Source organism: Neophocaena asiaeorientalis, unplaced genomic scaffold (assembly GCF_003031525.2).
Source record: "Neophocaena asiaeorientalis asiaeorientalis breed wild unplaced genomic scaffold, Neophocaena_asiaeorientalis_V1.1 scaffold671, whole genome shotgun sequence".
NCBI classification, from domain to species: domain Eukaryota; kingdom Metazoa; phylum Chordata; class Mammalia; order Artiodactyla; family Phocoenidae; genus Neophocaena; species Neophocaena asiaeorientalis.
The window spans coordinates 2237818-2256402 of record NW_020175533.1 but is presented as its reverse complement, the minus strand read 5'-3'; the positions used below and the strand labels follow the sequence as shown (position 1 = coordinate 2256402).

Here is an 18585-nt window from a genome sequence, read left to right as displayed (position 1 = left end):
CTTGGACCCATGTTATTTCACCAGCTTATCGCTTACTATATTCCTCAACACACTAGCTGTGAACTTCTTAGAGCTTTCTAAATACGTGCTGTATGCTTTCATGCCTCTGTGCCTTTCCATGTGGAATGGCTTCTGTCCTCACCCTTTCTAGTCCTGCGAACTCCTCTTCCTTCTTCAAGATATAGTTCAAATGGCATCTCCTGTTTGACACCTTCTGCAGCTCCTGCAGGCCCAGCAAGTTGCTTCCCTGTGTGCTCCTGTACTTCATTGCTTTGTTACATCTGTAAATCTAACAAGTACAAAACTTTACAGTCCCACACATCTCAGGTGTGGGACTTGTTTTCTTTAGGGTTCTGTAACTGAACTTTAGCTTTCATGCGCCCATGTCCACAGATATGGAAAACTCCATCCTGACAGTTCAGGATGAACTCAGTCATTTTCAGAGTTTTCTTAGTCCATTTGGGCTGTTTTTTAAAAAATATTTATTTATTTAGCTGCATCAGGTCTTAGTTGCGACATGTGGGATCTTTTAGTTGCAGCATGCGAACTCTTGTGGCATGTGGGATCTAGTTCCCTGACCAGGGATTGAACCCAGGCCCCCTGCATTGGGAGCACGGAGTCTTAGCTGCTGGACCACCAGGGAAGTCCCCATTTGGTGTTTAAACTCAGTTCCTGCAAGGCTTTGCCCTTTCTTCTCCTAATATCCTTGAGATTGCTCTAGATGGTGGGCAGGCATTGTGGGGAGGGTGGTCTAGCTTATGGCCCCCCATCTGTCCTCTGCCCCCAGTGTCCTCTGGTAGGTAAGCCACCCTTGGCTTTGGTCATTAGCACCTTCCCAGACTTAAATTTCCAATGCCCTTTGCTCTTAAGTAGTGTCTACACAGGCTGCTCTGTCTTTCATGCCGGGGGAAATCGTTTCCCGGCCAGGTCTGTGGGCCTCCTGCAGCACAGGAAACTTTTGAGTGTGCTCATCCTCCAAGCTGAAATGCGGGCTCTTGCGGGGGGCTGTCCTCACCTGTTCTGGACATCTTCCCAGCCATTGCTACTTTCCACTCAAGTGCCAGGCTGGGTGAGGGGCTGCACTCAGCGGGGTCAGGCAATGGTCCCTTCTGCTGTGGAAGTCCCCCCAGTTTCTCTGAGATTTCTATTATTCTGCTCCATCTTGGCTCCCAGGGCTCTTTCAAGGGAGTGAGGCAGTAAAGTGAGCAAGTTCTCAGAGTCCCCAAGAGTTCTAGTCATGTCCTCTCTGATTCTTCTCTTACTACCAGGTAGAAGGAAAAACTTTTATCTTTCTTTTTTAAATTAACTTATTTATTTATTTAGTCTTGGCTGAGTTGGGTCTTTGTTGCTGCTTGCAGGCTTTCTCTAGTTGCAGCAAGCAGGGGCTACTCTTTGTTGTGGCGCGCAGGCTTCTCATTGCGGTGGCTTCTCTTGTTGCGGAGCACGGGCTCTAGGCGTGCGGGCTTCAGTAGTTGAGGCACGTGGGCTCAGTAGTTGTGGCTCGCGGGCTCTGGAGCACAGACTCAGTAGTTGTGGTGCACAGTCTTATTTGCTCCACAGCATGTGGGATCGTCCTGGACCAGGGCTCGAACCTGTGTCCCCTGCATTGGCAGGCGGATTCTTAACCACTGCGCCACCAGGGAAGCCCAAAACTTTTATCTTGAAGTAAGAAAACTGCTTTAGAATATCTTGTATTCTTTCCTCTCTCATATATGGTATAAACTCCATGCTCTAAATTCTTCAGGCTTTTGGCCTTTTGGTTCAAAAAAACCTCCTTTTTCTCTCTCAGAAAACCTAACTCTGAAAGCCAGACTTTTATGACTATATTCTCTGCTTGATTAAAAATAATTTTGTCATTTATGTATACATACATGTATGTATCATATATATGTATATTCAATTGAATTTGTTCTAAATTTTATTCTTTTTGCCTCTGAGGTGATAAGTAGCAAGAACTCAATGGGTAGAGGAACAAGGAGCAAGAAGAAACCCCCAAAAAAGAAATCTTTGAATTTTATCTCAAAATATTTTCTTGCCACATAAAATTGTACTGTATTTTATCTGTTTACATGTGGGGAGTTCTCTTTGTGAACATGTCTTAGCCACTTTTGAAGCTCAAGTCCATCATGGTAGCCACTGGCCACATGTGGATATTGAGCACTTAAAATGTGGTTAATCTGAATTGAGATGTTCTGTAAGTGTCAAAAAATACATACTGGATTTTAAAGACCACTGCCAAAGAAAAGAATGTAAAATATCTCAGTAATTTTTATGTTGATTACATGTTGAAATGATAACATTTTAGATATAATAGGTTAAAAAATATACTATTAATTTTACCTTTTTTAATGCAGTGACTAGAAAATTTAAAATTACATATGTGGCTTCCATTACATTTCTTTTTTTTTTTTTTTTTGTGGTACGTGGGCCTCTCACTGTTGTGGCCTCTCCCCTTGCGGAGCACAGGCTCCGGACGCGCAGGCTCAGCGGCCGTGGCTCACGGGCCCAGCCACTCCACGGCATGTGGGATCTTCCCAGACCGGGTCACGAACCCATGTCCCCTGCATCGGCAGGCAGACTCTCAACCACTGCGCCACCAGGGAAGCCCTCCATTACACTTCTATTGTTCAGTGCTGCTCTAGAACCTGAAACAGTGTTTGGTTATGTCCCAAGTAAATGTAAAGAAAGAGAGAGGGAAGAATGGAAGGGAAGGAGGGAGAGAGAATATGGCTTCAAAGAAGTTTTCAGTTTTTTCCCCCTCTAAGTAGGGGTAGAAAGGGCATTAAGCAGGGATTATTACCTTGAGGACCAGAGTTTGGTCCTCAGCTTCCTGAGAGTTCTTAATATTCCAGAGAAGAGAAGACAGATGACAAGCATATATATCAGTGTGGAGAATATTCATTTCCAGTGGTTGGAATAGGGCACATCCTCCTTGTATCACAGTATTAAGGATGCCTGATGAATGGAAAACTTCCTGGTGAGCACAGACCTAGATCAAAAGCATGTAGAAATTCTCTGTGGGCTATTTTGCCAGGCTCATGCTCTGGGTGATCACTGCCTTTTTTTTTTGGCCTCAGCCTTCATGCTGCTTCTCAGTGGTTCCCTGCACCCCACTGACCTGCTCTGGGACTGGCCCCAAGCCTGATAGCCATTCTCAGTGTCCATGGCCCCACTGATGCCACCCCCAAACCAGGACCTGTCTATGTGTATGGATGCAGAGTTCCCAGGTTACAGGCCACTGTGGGCTGGGGTGTAGGGAGGGGAGAACATGGACCAGAGCCCAGACTGTTCTAGGCTCAGTCCAGCCTTAGGAGTCTTTCTGTGACAGGGTTCATTCAGTAACTGCCTCAGGGCTTGGTCTGAAGTCAGGCTGAAGGGTTGGGATGTGACGGGGTCAGCCTCCAACTGTGGCTGAGGTTCAGGGAGCTGGACACACCTTTTCTTTCTCTAACATTCAGCCATGCTCTCTAACAGACGGGCAGGGCTTTAGCGCCCCGCATTGTGTCCAGGCCCAGGACACTTGCTCATACCCAGTAAAGTGACTTCAAGCCTCAGATCTAGAGAGGTTTCTGTTCCTCACTGGGGTGTGTCTCAAGGGCCAGAACTAATGGGGCAGTGAATGATTATATGGAGTGATTTCAGGGACACCAGGGAAGCTGCTAGAACCCTCCAAATGCTCCTTCCATCTGTCTGGTCAATACTGACATCCCTCAGTTAGAGATTCATCTATTTGGATTAGCTTTTGGAACAGGGAAAAATCCCTAGACTAAGCGCCAGTAGATGAGGAACCAAGTCTCATCTTTGCCTCCTATTTGAGGTTGGTATTACCACACCTATCCCTGCCCCACAGTAGAGAATATCCCTCTAGTAACCAGATGTCTGTGTCCCCAGAATCCAGAGTGTCTCCTCCTGAACAATGTAGCATGCACACTAATGTTACTTCATATGCTCAGCATTCCCCTTATTTTGACATATTTTTCGTGTAATGCTGTCCATGAATTTGGAAGACACTTTGCCTTTCTTACATGCTTTTTTCACTAGCTCTAAAGAGTTCTAGACATATCCTTATTTGTAGCTTGTAGATGTCAGGCCATGTTCTAATAGAAACAGAACCTTCCCTACATTATGCTGTCTTTATTAGCTGCTCGGCTGGTAAGTTGACTTAAGTCATACTCTCACTGAACCTCAGATTTTTCATGCTATATGGAGATCCTACCCAAATCACGTATTAATTGAAGATAATCAATGTAAAAATGCTTTGTAAATCATAGACTCCTCTACAAACTCTAATGGTATATTAAGATGTAAGCTATCATTATTTTCGTGATATTAGTGTTAATTTGCCCCAAGTGAACAACTTTGGGTGTCTTTGCTACAGACACAGGGACTTGAGAGCAGGAAGTGGTAATTATTTGGAGGACTAAGGAGTGAATACATTTTAGTACCCAAATAGGCAATGTGATTTGTCAGATCATAATAATCTTTAATTTTTTTTCTCTTATCAGACCCAAAATATGGAGCTGGAATATACTTCACCAAGAACCTCAAAAACATAGCACACCAGATCAAGAAAACATCTGCCACAGATAAGCTGATCTATGTGTTTGAGGCTGAAGTACTCACAGGCTCCTTCTGCAAGGGTCATCAGTTAAATATTGTTCCCCCACCATTGCATCCTGGAGCCGTAGATTGCCATGACAGTGTGGTTGACAATGTTTCCAGCCCTGAAACCTTTGTCATTTTTAGTGACACACAGGCTGTGCCCCAGTATTTGTGGACTTGCATCCAAAATCAGGTACAGGATTACTCAGGACAAATGGTGCTGTCTCCACAGCAGCCTTGGAGGAAACTCTCAAGTGGCAGCTCTGTTGATTAACCTCCACATCATTTTAACAACAGGTATGACCTTCCTTTGGAGGAACTAACCAAATAATGACCATCAGTGACTCAAAGAGTGGTTTGAATATGTCAAATAAACTATCATCTTAGTGCCTTCATCTTTGTCTTCCTCTCTTGGGGTTGGGGTGGGTAGATAACAACTAAAACACTCTTAGGACCTCTCCCTCTCCTTCAAGTTGTCCTTTTATCTTCTTTACCATAGGCAATAGCAAAAATGTTTTACATGTAATGAAGAGATTTTCCAGTATATAATCCAATCCTTTTATTTTGTAAAATGATGATAGTGTAACATATTAAGACGGCAAGATGATTTTAGATTTTCCAGAGAATCTTATAAAGTGCTTTATATATCAAAATAAATCACCTTTGTCAAAGTAACTGGCTCTGAAAATTATGTGTTAAATGAACTTATTTGCAGTGGAAGGACACCAGACGGCCAATATTCTACTGCTACCCCTTTTGGATTCAGCTATTTCAAGTAATGCCACTCAGGCACCATGAGGCTAAATTATTAATTCACCAAATATATCTTGGTCACCAGATGTATGTATTTCAGTCACTTTCTCGGTGCTGGGGCTACGATGCTGGACAAGACAAATGTCTTCCTAAAGCTTTCAGCCGAAATAATCAGAAAGGCAGCTATGGACAACTTAACAAGTGTGACTCGGTATAACAAAAGAGGAATTACAGATTCTTTGGAAAAATTTAAGGAGGAGAAGGATAAATTAATCTGGGGTTGGGAGGAAGTCCTTTAAAAAAAAGTGAAATTCAAGTTGAGACCTGAAGAATTTTTAAGATAGGCGAATTAGGAACGCAGCACATTGGGAACACAGTTGGAAGAGTATTCTGTGCAGAGAGCTCTTAAAAAGGCTGAATCTACTGTGACTGTGGCCATATTTGACTTCAGATTTCTGCAATGTAGTGGCCAGCTAATCTCAGCATGCATCTCTTTCCTATTCTGAAATCAATATCTCTCTATACTTCCAAACTTCCCTGACCTTCACATCCTCAACCTCTTGTCTAGAATACTTCCTCCTCCTCATCTTACCTTAGCCAGCATTCTTCATCTTAAAAGAAGCATGTTTATTGTCTCATATGTTACTGCCCTTGAATATGGGCAAGAGGAGTCCCGCCCTGGACTTCTGGTTTGAGAGGGTCTCACTCTCAACCTTCCTCTGGCCATGCCCATCTCCACAAGGTGAGGAATGCACAAGGTCAAGAGAATGTGTCCATTTGGAACCTGCGCACCTCACTTCTAAGCCACCCACTAGGTACCTGGAACTCTAAGTTCCCGCCTACACAGCTTCAAGTCTACTTCCAGGACTCTTCCTTGGGTCTCTCTCCCAAGGGTAGACTATGCCACAGTCTGCATCAAGAATGGCCACGGAGTAAGTGTTTTCAGGGATGGAGCTTGGACATGAGGGCTGAGGTGTTCACACGCCTGTGCATGAGGCTGTGGTACAGAGTTGAGGGTGAGAGGACTGATTTGAAAGATCTAGCATATGTTTAATAGAGATGTCAAAAGATAATGGAGGAGAGGCAGTGTTCACAAGGGTAAGAAAAGAAACAACCCATACCAAGAAACATAATGAAACTGTAGGCCACCAAAGAGGTGATCTTAAAAGCAGGCAGAGGGAACAGTCAAGCTATCTACAAAAGAATGACAATTAGACTGACAACATATTTCTTGTTGTAGGCAGTATAATGTCCTTCCTCTTCTCATTGCAAAGATGTCCACACCTTAACCTCCTGAATCTGTGAATATATTACCTTACATGGCAAAAGGCATTTTGCAGATGTGATTAAAGTTACCCTTCAGGGTCAGGGGAAGGGATAGTTAGGGAGTTTGGGGTCGACATATACACATTGCTATATTTAAGATGGATAACCAACAAGGACATACTGTATAGCACAGGGAACTCTGCTCAATGTTATGTGGCAGCTTGGATGGGAGGGGAGTCTGGGGGAGAATGGATACATGTATATGTATGGCTGAGTCACTTTGCTGTGCACCTGAAACTATCACAACATTGTTAATTGGCTATACCTCAATATAAAATAAAAATAAAGTTACCCTTCAGATTAACCAGGATTATCCAGGTCAGCCCAATCTAATCACATAAGAGATGGCAGCATGAGAAAAATTTGATGCCCTGTGCTTGTTCTGAGATGCAAGGACCAGTGAGAAGCTTCTAGGAGCTAAGGGTAGCCTCTGACAACCAGTGAAGAAAGTGAGAAATCAGTTCTTTAACTGCATGGAACTGAATTCTACCAACACCTGGAGTGAACAAGGAAATGGACTCAAAAGCTTCCAGAAAGGAGTGAAGCCTGCCAACACTTTGATTTTAGCCCAGTGAGACCTATGCCTGACTTCTGACCTATAGAACTGTGAGACAGTATAGTTGTGCTTTTATAAGTCACTAAAGTTGTGGTAATTCGTTATGGCAGTAATAGAAAACTAATACTGAAGCCTGAAGGCATTTGCATAATATATTCAAAGGGCTGAGAAAAATGAACTGTTAACCTAGAATTCTATAATTAGCTAAGCTTTTATTTTGCCTTAATTCTTTTTTTTTCTTTCTTTTTTTTTTTTTTTCGGTACACGGGCCTCTCACTGTTGTGGTCTCTCCTGTTGCGGAGCACAGGCTCCAGAGGCGCAGGCTCAGCAGCCATGGCTCACGGGCCCAGCCACTCCGCGGCATGTGGGATCTTCCTGGACCGGGGCATGAACCCGTGTCCCCTGCATTGGCAGGTGGACTCTCAACCACTGCGCCACCAGGGAAGCCCTTGACTTAATTCTTGAATAAAGACACTCTCAGACCACTGAAGACTGAATTTACCAACAAAAGATAAACTCTTACTTAAGGAATTTAAAATGTAAAGGATATAATTCAGGGAGGAGGGAAAAAACAAAGAAAAATCTAAGCTTCAAGAAGTCATGGTAAACAAAAAAATGGTAAATGTGTAAATGGTAAACAATCACTGTCTTTATAAACAACTAATAATTTGTGGAATAAAATAACACTGAAATAAAATACTGAAAAAATGAACCATGTAAAATGTTGGACTAATGAATGTAGTTAAATAGTTAAAGGGATTTAAAGTCCTTGTGTCATTCAAGAGATTAGCATTATTAAGGGAAGCCACTAAAAGAAGGGAAGTAAAGTACCTAACTTCTAAATAGTAGACCAAAACTTTAAAAATGAAAAAAAAAAAAGAATTAAAAAATCCAAAAAAGGCAAATCAGGGAAGACGGAAAAAAAGAATCAGAGGGAAAAAAAGTGAGACAACACAAAATGGAAGAAATAGTTCCAAATACGTAAGTGATCATAATATGTGTAATTTGAACTAAACTTGCTAGTTAAGTCACAGATAGATTGGATTTTAAAAATCCAACTACAGAGCACCTAAATACATAAAGCAAATACTAACAGACATAAAGGGAGAAATTGACAGTAGTACAATAACAGTAGGGGACTTTTAACACCCTACTTACATCACTGGACAGATCATCCAGACAGAAAATCAATAAGGAAACATTGGCCTTAATTGACACATTAGACAAAATGGAATTAATAGATATATATAGAACATTCCATCCAAAAGCAGCAGACTATACATTCTTTTCAAGTGTACATGGAACATTCTCCAGGATAGATCATGTGCTAGGCCATGAAACAAGTCTCAGTAAATTTAAGAAGATTGAAATTATACTGAGCACCTTTTCCAACCAAAATGGCATGAGACTAGAAGTCAATTACAAGGAAAAAACTGCCAAAAACACAAACATATCGAGGCTAAATAATAGGCTACTAAACAACCAGTAGGTCACTGAAGAAATCAAAGAGGAAATTTTAAAATGCCTGGAGACAGATGAAAATGAAAACGATCCAAAATCTATGGGACACAGCAAAAGCAGTTCTAAAAGGGAAGTTTATAGTGATATAAGCCTACCTCAGTAAACAAGAAAAATCTCAAACAATCTAAACTTACGCCTAAAGGAATTAGAAAAATAAGGACAAACAAATCCCAAAGTTTAACCTTAAGTTAAAGAATGTTATTAGGGATAAATGACTACTCAATAACAAAAGATTCAATTAACTGGGGATAGATATAATGATAGGCATATAATGATGGTAACTGAGGTAATAGCATAGCCTCACACTATATAAAGCAAAAACTGACAGAATTACTGGCAAAACTGACAAACCCACTATCTTAGAGATTTAACACAGCTCTCTCAGGACCTAGTAGACACTCAGTTAAAAAAATAGCAAGACTATAGAGGATTTGAAGAACACAGTTTTAACCTAATGAACATATACAGAACCCTCCACCCAGCAATTAGAGAATATATATTCTTCTCAAGTATACACAGAACAATTATACATATTGACCATATTCTAAGTTCAACAGTTTTAAGATATTCTCTATTGGACTGTGTTCTCTGACCATCATCCATCATGTAATTAACTTAAAAATCAATTAAAAAAAAATAGCTTAAAAATAAATACATTTGGAAATAAGATATACACTTCAAAATAACATCTCATGGGTCATGAAAACTTAACAGAAATTGGAAAATATTTAGAACTGAACGTTAATGAAAATATTACTAATACAATTTTTGACATAAAACTAAAATAGTACTTAAGTTATAGAACCTTAAAGCTTATATTAAGAAAATCTACAGGCATAAATTAATCAGTTAAGTAACCAATTTAAGGTAAGAAAAGAAAATCAGGGGCTTCCCTCATGGCACAGTGGTTAAGAATCCGCCTGCCAATGCAGGGGACATGGGTTTGAGCCCTGGTCTGGGAAGACCCCACATGCAGCAGAGCAACTAAGCCTGTGGGCCACAACTACTGAGCCTGTGTGCCACAACTACTGAAGCCCATGTGCCTACAGCCTGTGCTCTGCAACAAGAGAAGCCTTGACAATGAGAAGCCTGTGCACTGCAACAAAGAGTAGCCCCCGCTCGCTGCAACTAGAGAAAGCCCACAAGCAGCAACAAAGACCCAACACAGCCAAAAATAAATAAATAAAATAAATAAATTTTTAAAAAATTAAAAAAAAAAGAAAATCAAAATAAACTTGAATAAAAACAGAAAATAAATAAACACATACAACAGAGAAAAGTAATAAAGTCAATAGCAGTTTCTTTGCAAAAATTAAAAAAATAGACAAAACAATTTAATGCTAATACATTGAAAATTTAGACAAAATATAGATTTTCTTAGAAAAAACAACTTACCAAAATTGAAGAACTAGAAATCCTGAATTTTCTAGTATCTATTAAATAAGTTGAATTAGTAATTAAAATTTTTCCTAACAAGTAAACAAGTAAATACAACAGGCTAAATGATTTAACTAGTGAGTTCGCCCGAATCTTCAAAGAACAGATAATTCCAATCTTCTGGAATTATAAACATAAAATCTTCTAGAGAACAGAAATAGGGAACCCTCCCCAACAAATTTTTCAGAGCTAGTTTAACTTTGATACCAAAAATAGACAACAGTACAAGATAGGAAAAGTACAGACTGCTTCATTTACGTTAATAAATAGATGCACAAATTCTCATCAAAGTATTAATAAATGTAATTCAGCTCTTTATAAATAAATCATGGTCAAGTTGGGTTTATCTCAGAAGTGCAACGATAGTTTAACTTTAGAAAACCTAAAATGTAACTTACCATATAAATATATTAAAGGGTATGCACATTTCAATATATATAGAGAAATCATTTGGTAAAGAATTCATAAAAGGATATCTACCAAAAACCTAGAGCAAGTATCGTATTTCATGGTAAAACATTAGAGTGATTCCCTACAAAATCAGGAATGAGACACTGGATGCTTCCTATCACCTTCAGCAGTGCATTAGAGCTCCTGTCAAACACATTAAAGAACAAACAAAAAACACTAAAAATGGAGAAACAAAAATGTCATTAAATCACAGAAAATATGATTGTCTATAGAAAATCCAAGAAAATCTGGAGACAAATTATTAGAATTAATAAAAGCACTCTGCAAGATTCTAAATAGAAATTTATATAAGTCAATTCCATTTCTATGCATGAAAAACAATAAATGTAAAGGCTTTTTTTTAAACCAATATAATAGCAACAGCAAAAAATAAGGTAACTAGAATTAAATTTAACAAAAGATGTACAAAAACTTCCTGAAAAAAATTACAAAACGTCATTGAAAAGTATTAGAGAAGACCTAAATAACTGGAGAGATATACTATATCCTCACTGAGAGGAAGACAATATAATAGCAATGTCTGTTCTCCAAAAATTAATCTTATCAATTCAATATAATTTCAATCAAAATCAGAGGAGATATTCTTCATAGAAACTGATGGAGTAATTATAAAACATATCAAACAAAAAGGCCCAAGAAGAACCAAAGCAATTTGAAGAAGAAAAACAAAGTGGAAGTGACTTGACCTACAACATATTATGACTTATTATACAATTACAGTAATTAAGATGTGTTATTGGTGTAGGGATAGACAAACAGACGAACTGAATAGAATAGAAAGCTCCAAAACAGACCTGTGCCTATATGGAAACTTGAGAATATATGTATCTCGAATATATATATCAAATATATATGTATTGAATACCCCCCAAAATACATAAATTTATATAATACATTTATATATTTGTATAGTTGCGATATATATCTCTCAAGTTTATATATTATATATACTATATAAATTTTATAAATATATAAAAAGTTCTGCAAATTTATGATGCACTTTTTCACATTGCAGGTTTTACGGTGTCAATACTTCTATGATACATTAAAATATTTTCAGTAAATATTTGCAATTAGAAGCTAAGTACCATTTAGAAATCAGAATTTATGTGGTAAAGAATACAATTGATTTCTTATTCAAGTTTCCATGTTCAAGTCTAAACTATTTGTTTCTTGCATTTTTGCTCACTGGTTCTTTTTATTTTCTGAGTATCATGTGACTATAAGCATACTTTTCTCAATATGGAGCCCTGAGTGTGTATATGTATATGAATGACAGAGGTAAAATTGCAGATCACTGGGAAAACAATGGACCAACCTCAGCAAGTGGTCTTGGACAACTGATTAAGGAAATGGAAAACAGCACATTAGGATCATGACCTAGGGAGGGTTCCCTAGATGCAGAGCCTGAGATGGGGATTCTTGTTCAAGTGACTTATTGGGAGAGTGCTCTCATGAATGTGGGAATAAAGGAAACAGTCTAAGGCAGGGGTGTCTTACAGTGCTGTCTCAGTTGAAGACTAGCTTTAGTCTGATTACATGGGGAGGCTCTAGAGCACACATAGTGCCATTAGAGTAAGTTGAACACTGTAGCAATGGTTGGCCTTTTTTTACTCTGATGTCAGTTATTGGCTGAGGTTTGTCCCTGGGGAAAGGAGTGGGAGCCTTCTAGCAAGCTGGCTCCTGTTAGCCCTGCAATTCGTCAGAGAAGGGGGCAGCTGAAAGTTATCAGCCAGCACTCACAGCAAGTAGGGGAATGGGTGTACTGGCCAGATGAATGGAATACATTTGACCAGTACAGGTGGGAAAGAGGGACAAACTGTTCTGATTTGCCTGACCTTCTGGGTTTTAGCACTGAAATTCCTACATCCTGGGAAACCTCCCAGGACACACAAAAAAATCCTGATCGGGCTTCCCTGGTGGCGCAGTGGTTGAGAGTCCGCCTGCCGATGCAGGGGACGCGGGTTTGTGCCCCGGTCCAGGAAGATCCCACATGCCGCGGAGCGGCTGGGCCCGTGAGCCATGGCCGCTGAGCCTGCGCGTCCGGAGCCTGTGCTCCGCAAGGGGAGAGGCCACAACAGTGAGAGGCCCGCGTATGGCAAAAAACTAAAAAAAATTAAAAAAAAAAAAAAAAATCCTGATCTTTTATGATCGGCGTGGGAAGTTGGGGGAAAAGTACAAAACCATATATCCCCCAAAATAGAGGCTGAAAGCAACACTGCTTATTGTGTCAAATGGATACAGCACAGATTATTCGACTTCTATAGTCTCTGTCGTTGTTTTTTCCCCCCGTTCACTGATATTGGTAACCATGATTTACAGTTCACAGGAGTGATCATCCATTGTTGCATCATTCTGAGGGATGCGACCAAAGTGTGCGGTTTAAGTGCATTGTAATCATAAACATTAGCAATACATCTTTGGCTTTGCCTATGGACTAACCATTGTGCCTCATGCAAGTTAAATTTTTTAACGTTATGAGTGTGATGATCATGTTTTATAAGAGAGTGAGTATAATACCAGCAACAGCATGATGACATCACTGAAAGAAAGCTCAACGACTGTGTAATAGTAATTACATATGGAAGGACAATGTAACTGATTATGAAGGTACATAACAAAAACAGAGCATACTGTGCAATATGCAGAAAAGAGTTTGGGATGTGTATGGCGGAGAAGGGGATGTAAAAGCACATATGGAGACTGAAATTTACAAGTCCAGGATGAGACAGATAGGTACTTCAAAATCAATCAAAAGTTTGTTTAATTTCTCCCAAAGACACCAATGCTCAGTTGAAAATAGTGGCTGCTGAATTAGCTTGGGCGTATCACATGAATCAATATGCATTATTGTATCGTGCCTTTCATTGCTCTACGGAACGGAGTAAGGTTTTATTTCCTGATTCAGAAAATGTCTCCCCTAGCTCTTAAGGTAATTTTACTTGAAAAATGGAGTTTCAAATTGTCTTCTTGATGTCTAAGATTTTAATGAAACCACAAACACATAAAACAAAGTGTGTTATATCTGTCCAAAGACAAAGTAGACTTGGCTTATTTATTTGCTTTCAGGGCAAATGTTAATTTTGACAAATTCTATTCAGTCTCTAAACTTCTTACCAAAGAAAATGAAACGATCTCATCGACTAAACGTCTTATACAGAACACTGTTTAAAGAGGGGTGTGGTTTGCTTACCTGCGATACAGAAGTTTTCATAATGAAAGTGTCTGGGCATTTCAGCTACCTCAAAATGTGCGGAAGCATTTAACGACATTTTTGACTATAGAAATGGCAGGAGACAGCTTCCTTAAACATGTACCTACAAGATGGCGATCATTGTTGCCAGCCATAGAAAAGACGTTATAATGTCAGCCTGCCATAAAATCATATTTTCAAAGCGTGGAACAAGAAGAATGTCCTGCTCCAATTTGGCAATACATTGAGGATGAGAACGGAGAGAAGAATTACAGTGAAACAGAAATAAACATGCTGGTTCTCCAAAACTGTCTGATAATCCTTGAAGAGGTCATAAGAAGTCTAGAAAAGGATGAACCATCTGAATCTCAATTATTCAATGTTATATGCAGGTTGCGACAAAAACTTCAAACAGAAAAAAAAAGACTAATTTTTGGAAATAAGACTTTCAGAACTTTAAAAAAAATGTCCCTAGAAAAAAGTAACCAAATTAAACAGGACTTTCTGAATTTCTTCACTAAAACTGTAAATTTATTTGAAATCTAACTTCAATTTCACAAGTTCAAATTACCTCTATGCTTTAAAACCATTTTTTCTGGGGAAGAGAGGTTTAACTTATGATCACATACAATGTGCTTCAGAATGTTTTAAAAACAATGGGCATTTTAGATATAGAAATGGTTAATTTATAGATGCAAAGGACCTGATTGACAAACAGTTGGTTTACCAAAGCAAGTCTGTAGATACAAAATGGGTGGACATTTTGGAGAACCAGAAACAAATTCCTACAAGTTTAAAAACGTGCTGCACTAGTAATTAAAATCCTAACTGTTCTATGCTCAAACACTTTTGTTGAGGGAATGTTTAGCTTGATGTCATCTGTGCCAACAAGAATCAGTGCAATGCAGGCAGAGGAACAGAGCTGCAAGTCAAAACTAATTTTATATTTGTCTGTATTTGGTTTTACCATTACATAAGAGAAAAGATGTCCTAAAGGCTCCAGGCAGTTCAGAGAAATATTGATGAAAAAGGAAACAAAAAGAATAAAAAATATCCCACTCTATCATGGGACAGAAACATATCATTTCTTAAAACTGTAATAGGAGTATTATCTGTTTAACAAGTTCTACTGTATATATACTCTCCTTCATAAAATTCCTACATTTATGTATCTTAATATACATATAGAATATAGAATAATATAGGCTACAAAATTTGGATATGTGATAAAGAGTTTAAGAAAGAGTTAAAATAAGTTGCTGAACCAGAGGACAGGAAGAAACATAAAAATATTATGCTGTATAGCACAGGGAGATCAGCTCGGTGCTTTGTGACCACCTAGAGGGGTGGGATAGGGAGAGTGGGAGGGAGAAGCAAGAGGGAGGAGATATGGGGATGTATGTATATGTATAGCTGATTCACTTTGTTATACACAGAAACTAACATTGTAAAGCAATTATACTCCAATAAAGATGTTTAAAATATATATATATATTATGCTATAAATTTTTCTCACAAATTATTTTCTTAATTTGTCCTTCTATTAATTATTATTAGTTGCCACTTTTAATGAGTCCTATTGCTATTTTAAGTAATAGCATTTATGCAACAGAAAAAAATACAACGGAATATATCATTGCAAGTAAAAACTTATTTTTCGTGTGTTTATGTTAATATATGTGTCTAATTATTATGTATTTTCACACCCATCCATTTGGCAAAAATAAAAAAGACATTTCCAAATGTTAGCAAGGTTGTTTAGAAAAGAAAACCTTATCAGCTGCTTGTGGAGCATAAGCTGGCACAACCACTTTGTGAAATAATCTGGCAATATCTAGCATATTACTTTTCCATCGCTGTGGAACAAAATACCAGAAACCTAGTGTCTTAAAACACATTTATTATCTCACAGTTTCTGTGGGCCAGGATTACGGGCACAGCTGAGCTGGTTCCTCTGCTCAGGGTCTCACAAAGCTGCAATCAAGGTGTAAGTCACGTTGTCTTCTCATCTGGAGGCTTCACTGGGGAAGAATCCACTTCCAACCTGTCTCAGGTTGTTGGCAGAATTCATTTCCTTGTGGTTGTAGGGCTGAGGGCCCTGGCTTGCTTACTGGCTATCAGCTGGAAGCTGCACCCAGGTGCTAGAAATCATCTGCAGTTCCCTGCCACGTGGCCCTCTCCATAGGCAGTTCTCAACATGAAAGCTCGCTTCTTCAAGGCCAGCAGGAGAGTGTCGAGCTCTGGTCTGCTAAGACAGAGACTTATAATGAAATGTAATCATCCTTGCCATATTCTATTGGCCAGAAGTAAGTCAAAGCTCCCACCCACACTCAAGGGGTAGGGATTATACAGGGTAACAGCAAGGGGCAAAGATCACGGGGGCCATCTGAGAATTCTGCCTGTCACATCTCGTAAGGTTAAAGATGCAATGTCTTAGGATCTAGCAGTTTCCCTGTACACACAAAGACATGTACAAGAATGTTCACAGCAGTGTTGTTTGTAATAGCAAAACTACTGTTCTATAATTTAAAATTAAAAATAAATTTTAATACAAAAAGATATAGTCAGAGAGACATTAGCTAACAAAACATCATGTATGGTATGATAACATTTTTGTAAAAGTAATGTATATATAGGAATTCTGCTTCAGCAACGGGCTACTGTTGTTGTCTTGAACAAATCCTCCCACCACAGAGAACAGCTGGACAAAATATAAAAAACATTAAGGCACTGAAGAGCTACCACAGCAGTGAGAATCTGTGGATCCAAGATCTGGAAGAAAAGAAAGGGAACCCATGAGAGGTGAGCCTGATGTTTGCTGTTACTTTTCCACTTGAAGTGATTGCTAATTCTGAAAGCAGTGGCTGAAAAACTGAGTAGAGCTTTTGACTGTCTCATGGGGCTGAAGAGGTTGGGTCAAGGAAGAGAGGCCCTCATAAATACCCCAGACTTTTGGTCCAGACCCTCACGGGATACTCTAACTAGGAGTAAGGGTGAACTAGAAAGAAACTAGTTTTCACAAACACTAAAGTCCAGCTCTGAATAATATTAGCTCCTGATTGGAATAAAGTGATCTGTCCTCAGCTTAGCTGCGGTCACGCACACTTGCCTCCAAGTCTCTCACTTAGAACACATTCCCTTTCCCCAGTGCCCTTGCTCAAACTCAGCTCATCCTAGAAAACACACCGTTAGTGGGGAATACTGACGTAGCAGAAAGAGATCCAGGACAAATGAACATCGCATAGCCTAGGATTCAGGCAGTAAGGCCCTCTCTCCCACACTTATGTTACAGAGCTACCCCATTTCTTTCACCTTGCTTCTCCGTGGGTGTTTAGATTGATTTGACAAACCAGGTCGCATGTGAGACTGTATTCTGTGACCTTTGCTTGGCTGGCTTCAGTCTTTCTTCTTTTGAAGCCACTGCTCAAAAACAATTCGATTAAGCTCAAAGAGAATTCCATCAGATTTAACAGTAACAACTATTTGTCCCAAATTTTCGTCTGAGAGCATTTATTGAGTAAAGCAAGCATTTGTGTTTCATTTAATTTCTTAATGATTTTTGATACTGCTTATATACATTATCAGGCAAAGGGGACGGGAGAGAACTAAAAAAGGAAATACCCATAAGTTTCTCAAACATGCTGCATGTGAATGCCTTAGACATGAAGCGCGGACTTATAACTCTTTTTTAGTAATCCCTCAGGCTTCATTCATTCCATTATTTACTCAGTAAACGTGTATTAGGTAACAAGCCTGTCAGAGGCTATAGACAGAGGTGAGCAAGGATCGATCCGCCCTGGAAGAGCTTCGAAGACAAGTTTGTAGACATAACTTTGCAATTCAGCCTAAGTAGTACCATTTCATTGTCACTCCAGAATGACTCTCCAACCTTCGCCACTAACTGCGAACCTTGTCAACCAGACCTCCTTCCCGACTCCAGACTCTCCACTGGTTCCCGGCTAACCGCTGGCGCTTCGCGAGGACGGTTGGAAGACTACATCTCCCGGCAGCCTCTGCAGCAGGGTGGTGGAGAGGCGCGCGCAGGCGCGCGGGCCGGCCCCCGCGCGCAGGCGTACTGCGAACGCCGGCTGAGCTGGGTCTCGCTGTGCTGGGTGCGCGGCGGTGTTGGCGAGCGAGGCCTGGTGAGCACCGCTGAGGCGCGAGCTGGGTCTTCGAGGTTGTGTGCGGGAGAGGCACGGCAGGCGAGCGAGCGAGCCAGAGGCTCACCCCAGCAGTGGCACCGGGATTGGCTTCCTTGAACTTGGTGAGTGCGGGGCCCAGGCGGCCCCCGGCCCCTCCCCCTCCCGCCGGGGACTCCGGCGGATCCGGTTGTGTGCGGGGGAGGCCCCGCGGTGAGGGCGGGCCGCCGGCAGTGCTCGAGCTCGGGTTCCTGGGCCTGGGCGCTCGTTGCGCGTCCGTGCGTCACGGGCCAGGCAGTCCCAACGGCCGCGCGGTCCGCTGAGAGGACGGTGGGGGTGGGGAGCACTGGTTCGCCATCGGGAACGCCGGTGGAGGCGAGGCGAGGCGGGGCGAGGCGGCTCGGTAGCGGAGCTGGAAGCAGCGTCGGGGACTGCGGGGCGCCGAGGCAGCGGGGCGGAGAGGAGGGAGTGCGGAGCCAGCGCCGCGGCCCGGCGCGAGCGAGCTGGAGGCGTGGGTGGGCCGCACGGAGTGCGGTGACTGAGGCAGGAGAGAGCAAGGGGTGGGGGGCGTGTAAAAATCCTAACCG

At 40.7% G+C, this 18585-nt stretch overlaps 2 protein-coding genes across 5 annotated transcripts in view; both read left to right on the top strand.

Annotated features, from left to right (window-relative positions):
- PARP9 (poly(ADP-ribose) polymerase family member 9) overlaps positions 1-5290 on the top strand; it is a 32752-nt gene extending 27462 nt beyond the window's left edge. For all 4 annotated transcript variants that reach the window (XM_024769199.1, XM_024769196.1, XM_024769197.1 and 1 more), the window contains exon 11: positions 4506-5290. In XM_024769199.1, the coding sequence (XP_024624967.1) occupies positions 4506-4876 (371 nt within the window). In that variant the 3' untranslated portion in view covers positions 4877-5290. The remainder of the gene's footprint in view (positions 1-4505) is intronic.
- A 12123-nt stretch (positions 5291-17413) lies between these two features.
- Positions 17414-18585, top strand: part of KPNA1 (karyopherin subunit alpha 1) — a 74281-nt gene continuing 73109 nt past the window's right edge. Inside the window, exon 1 of the mRNA XM_024769324.1 lies at positions 17414-18123. The gene's annotated coding sequence lies outside the window, so the exon portion shown is untranslated. The remainder of the gene's footprint in view (positions 18124-18585) is intronic.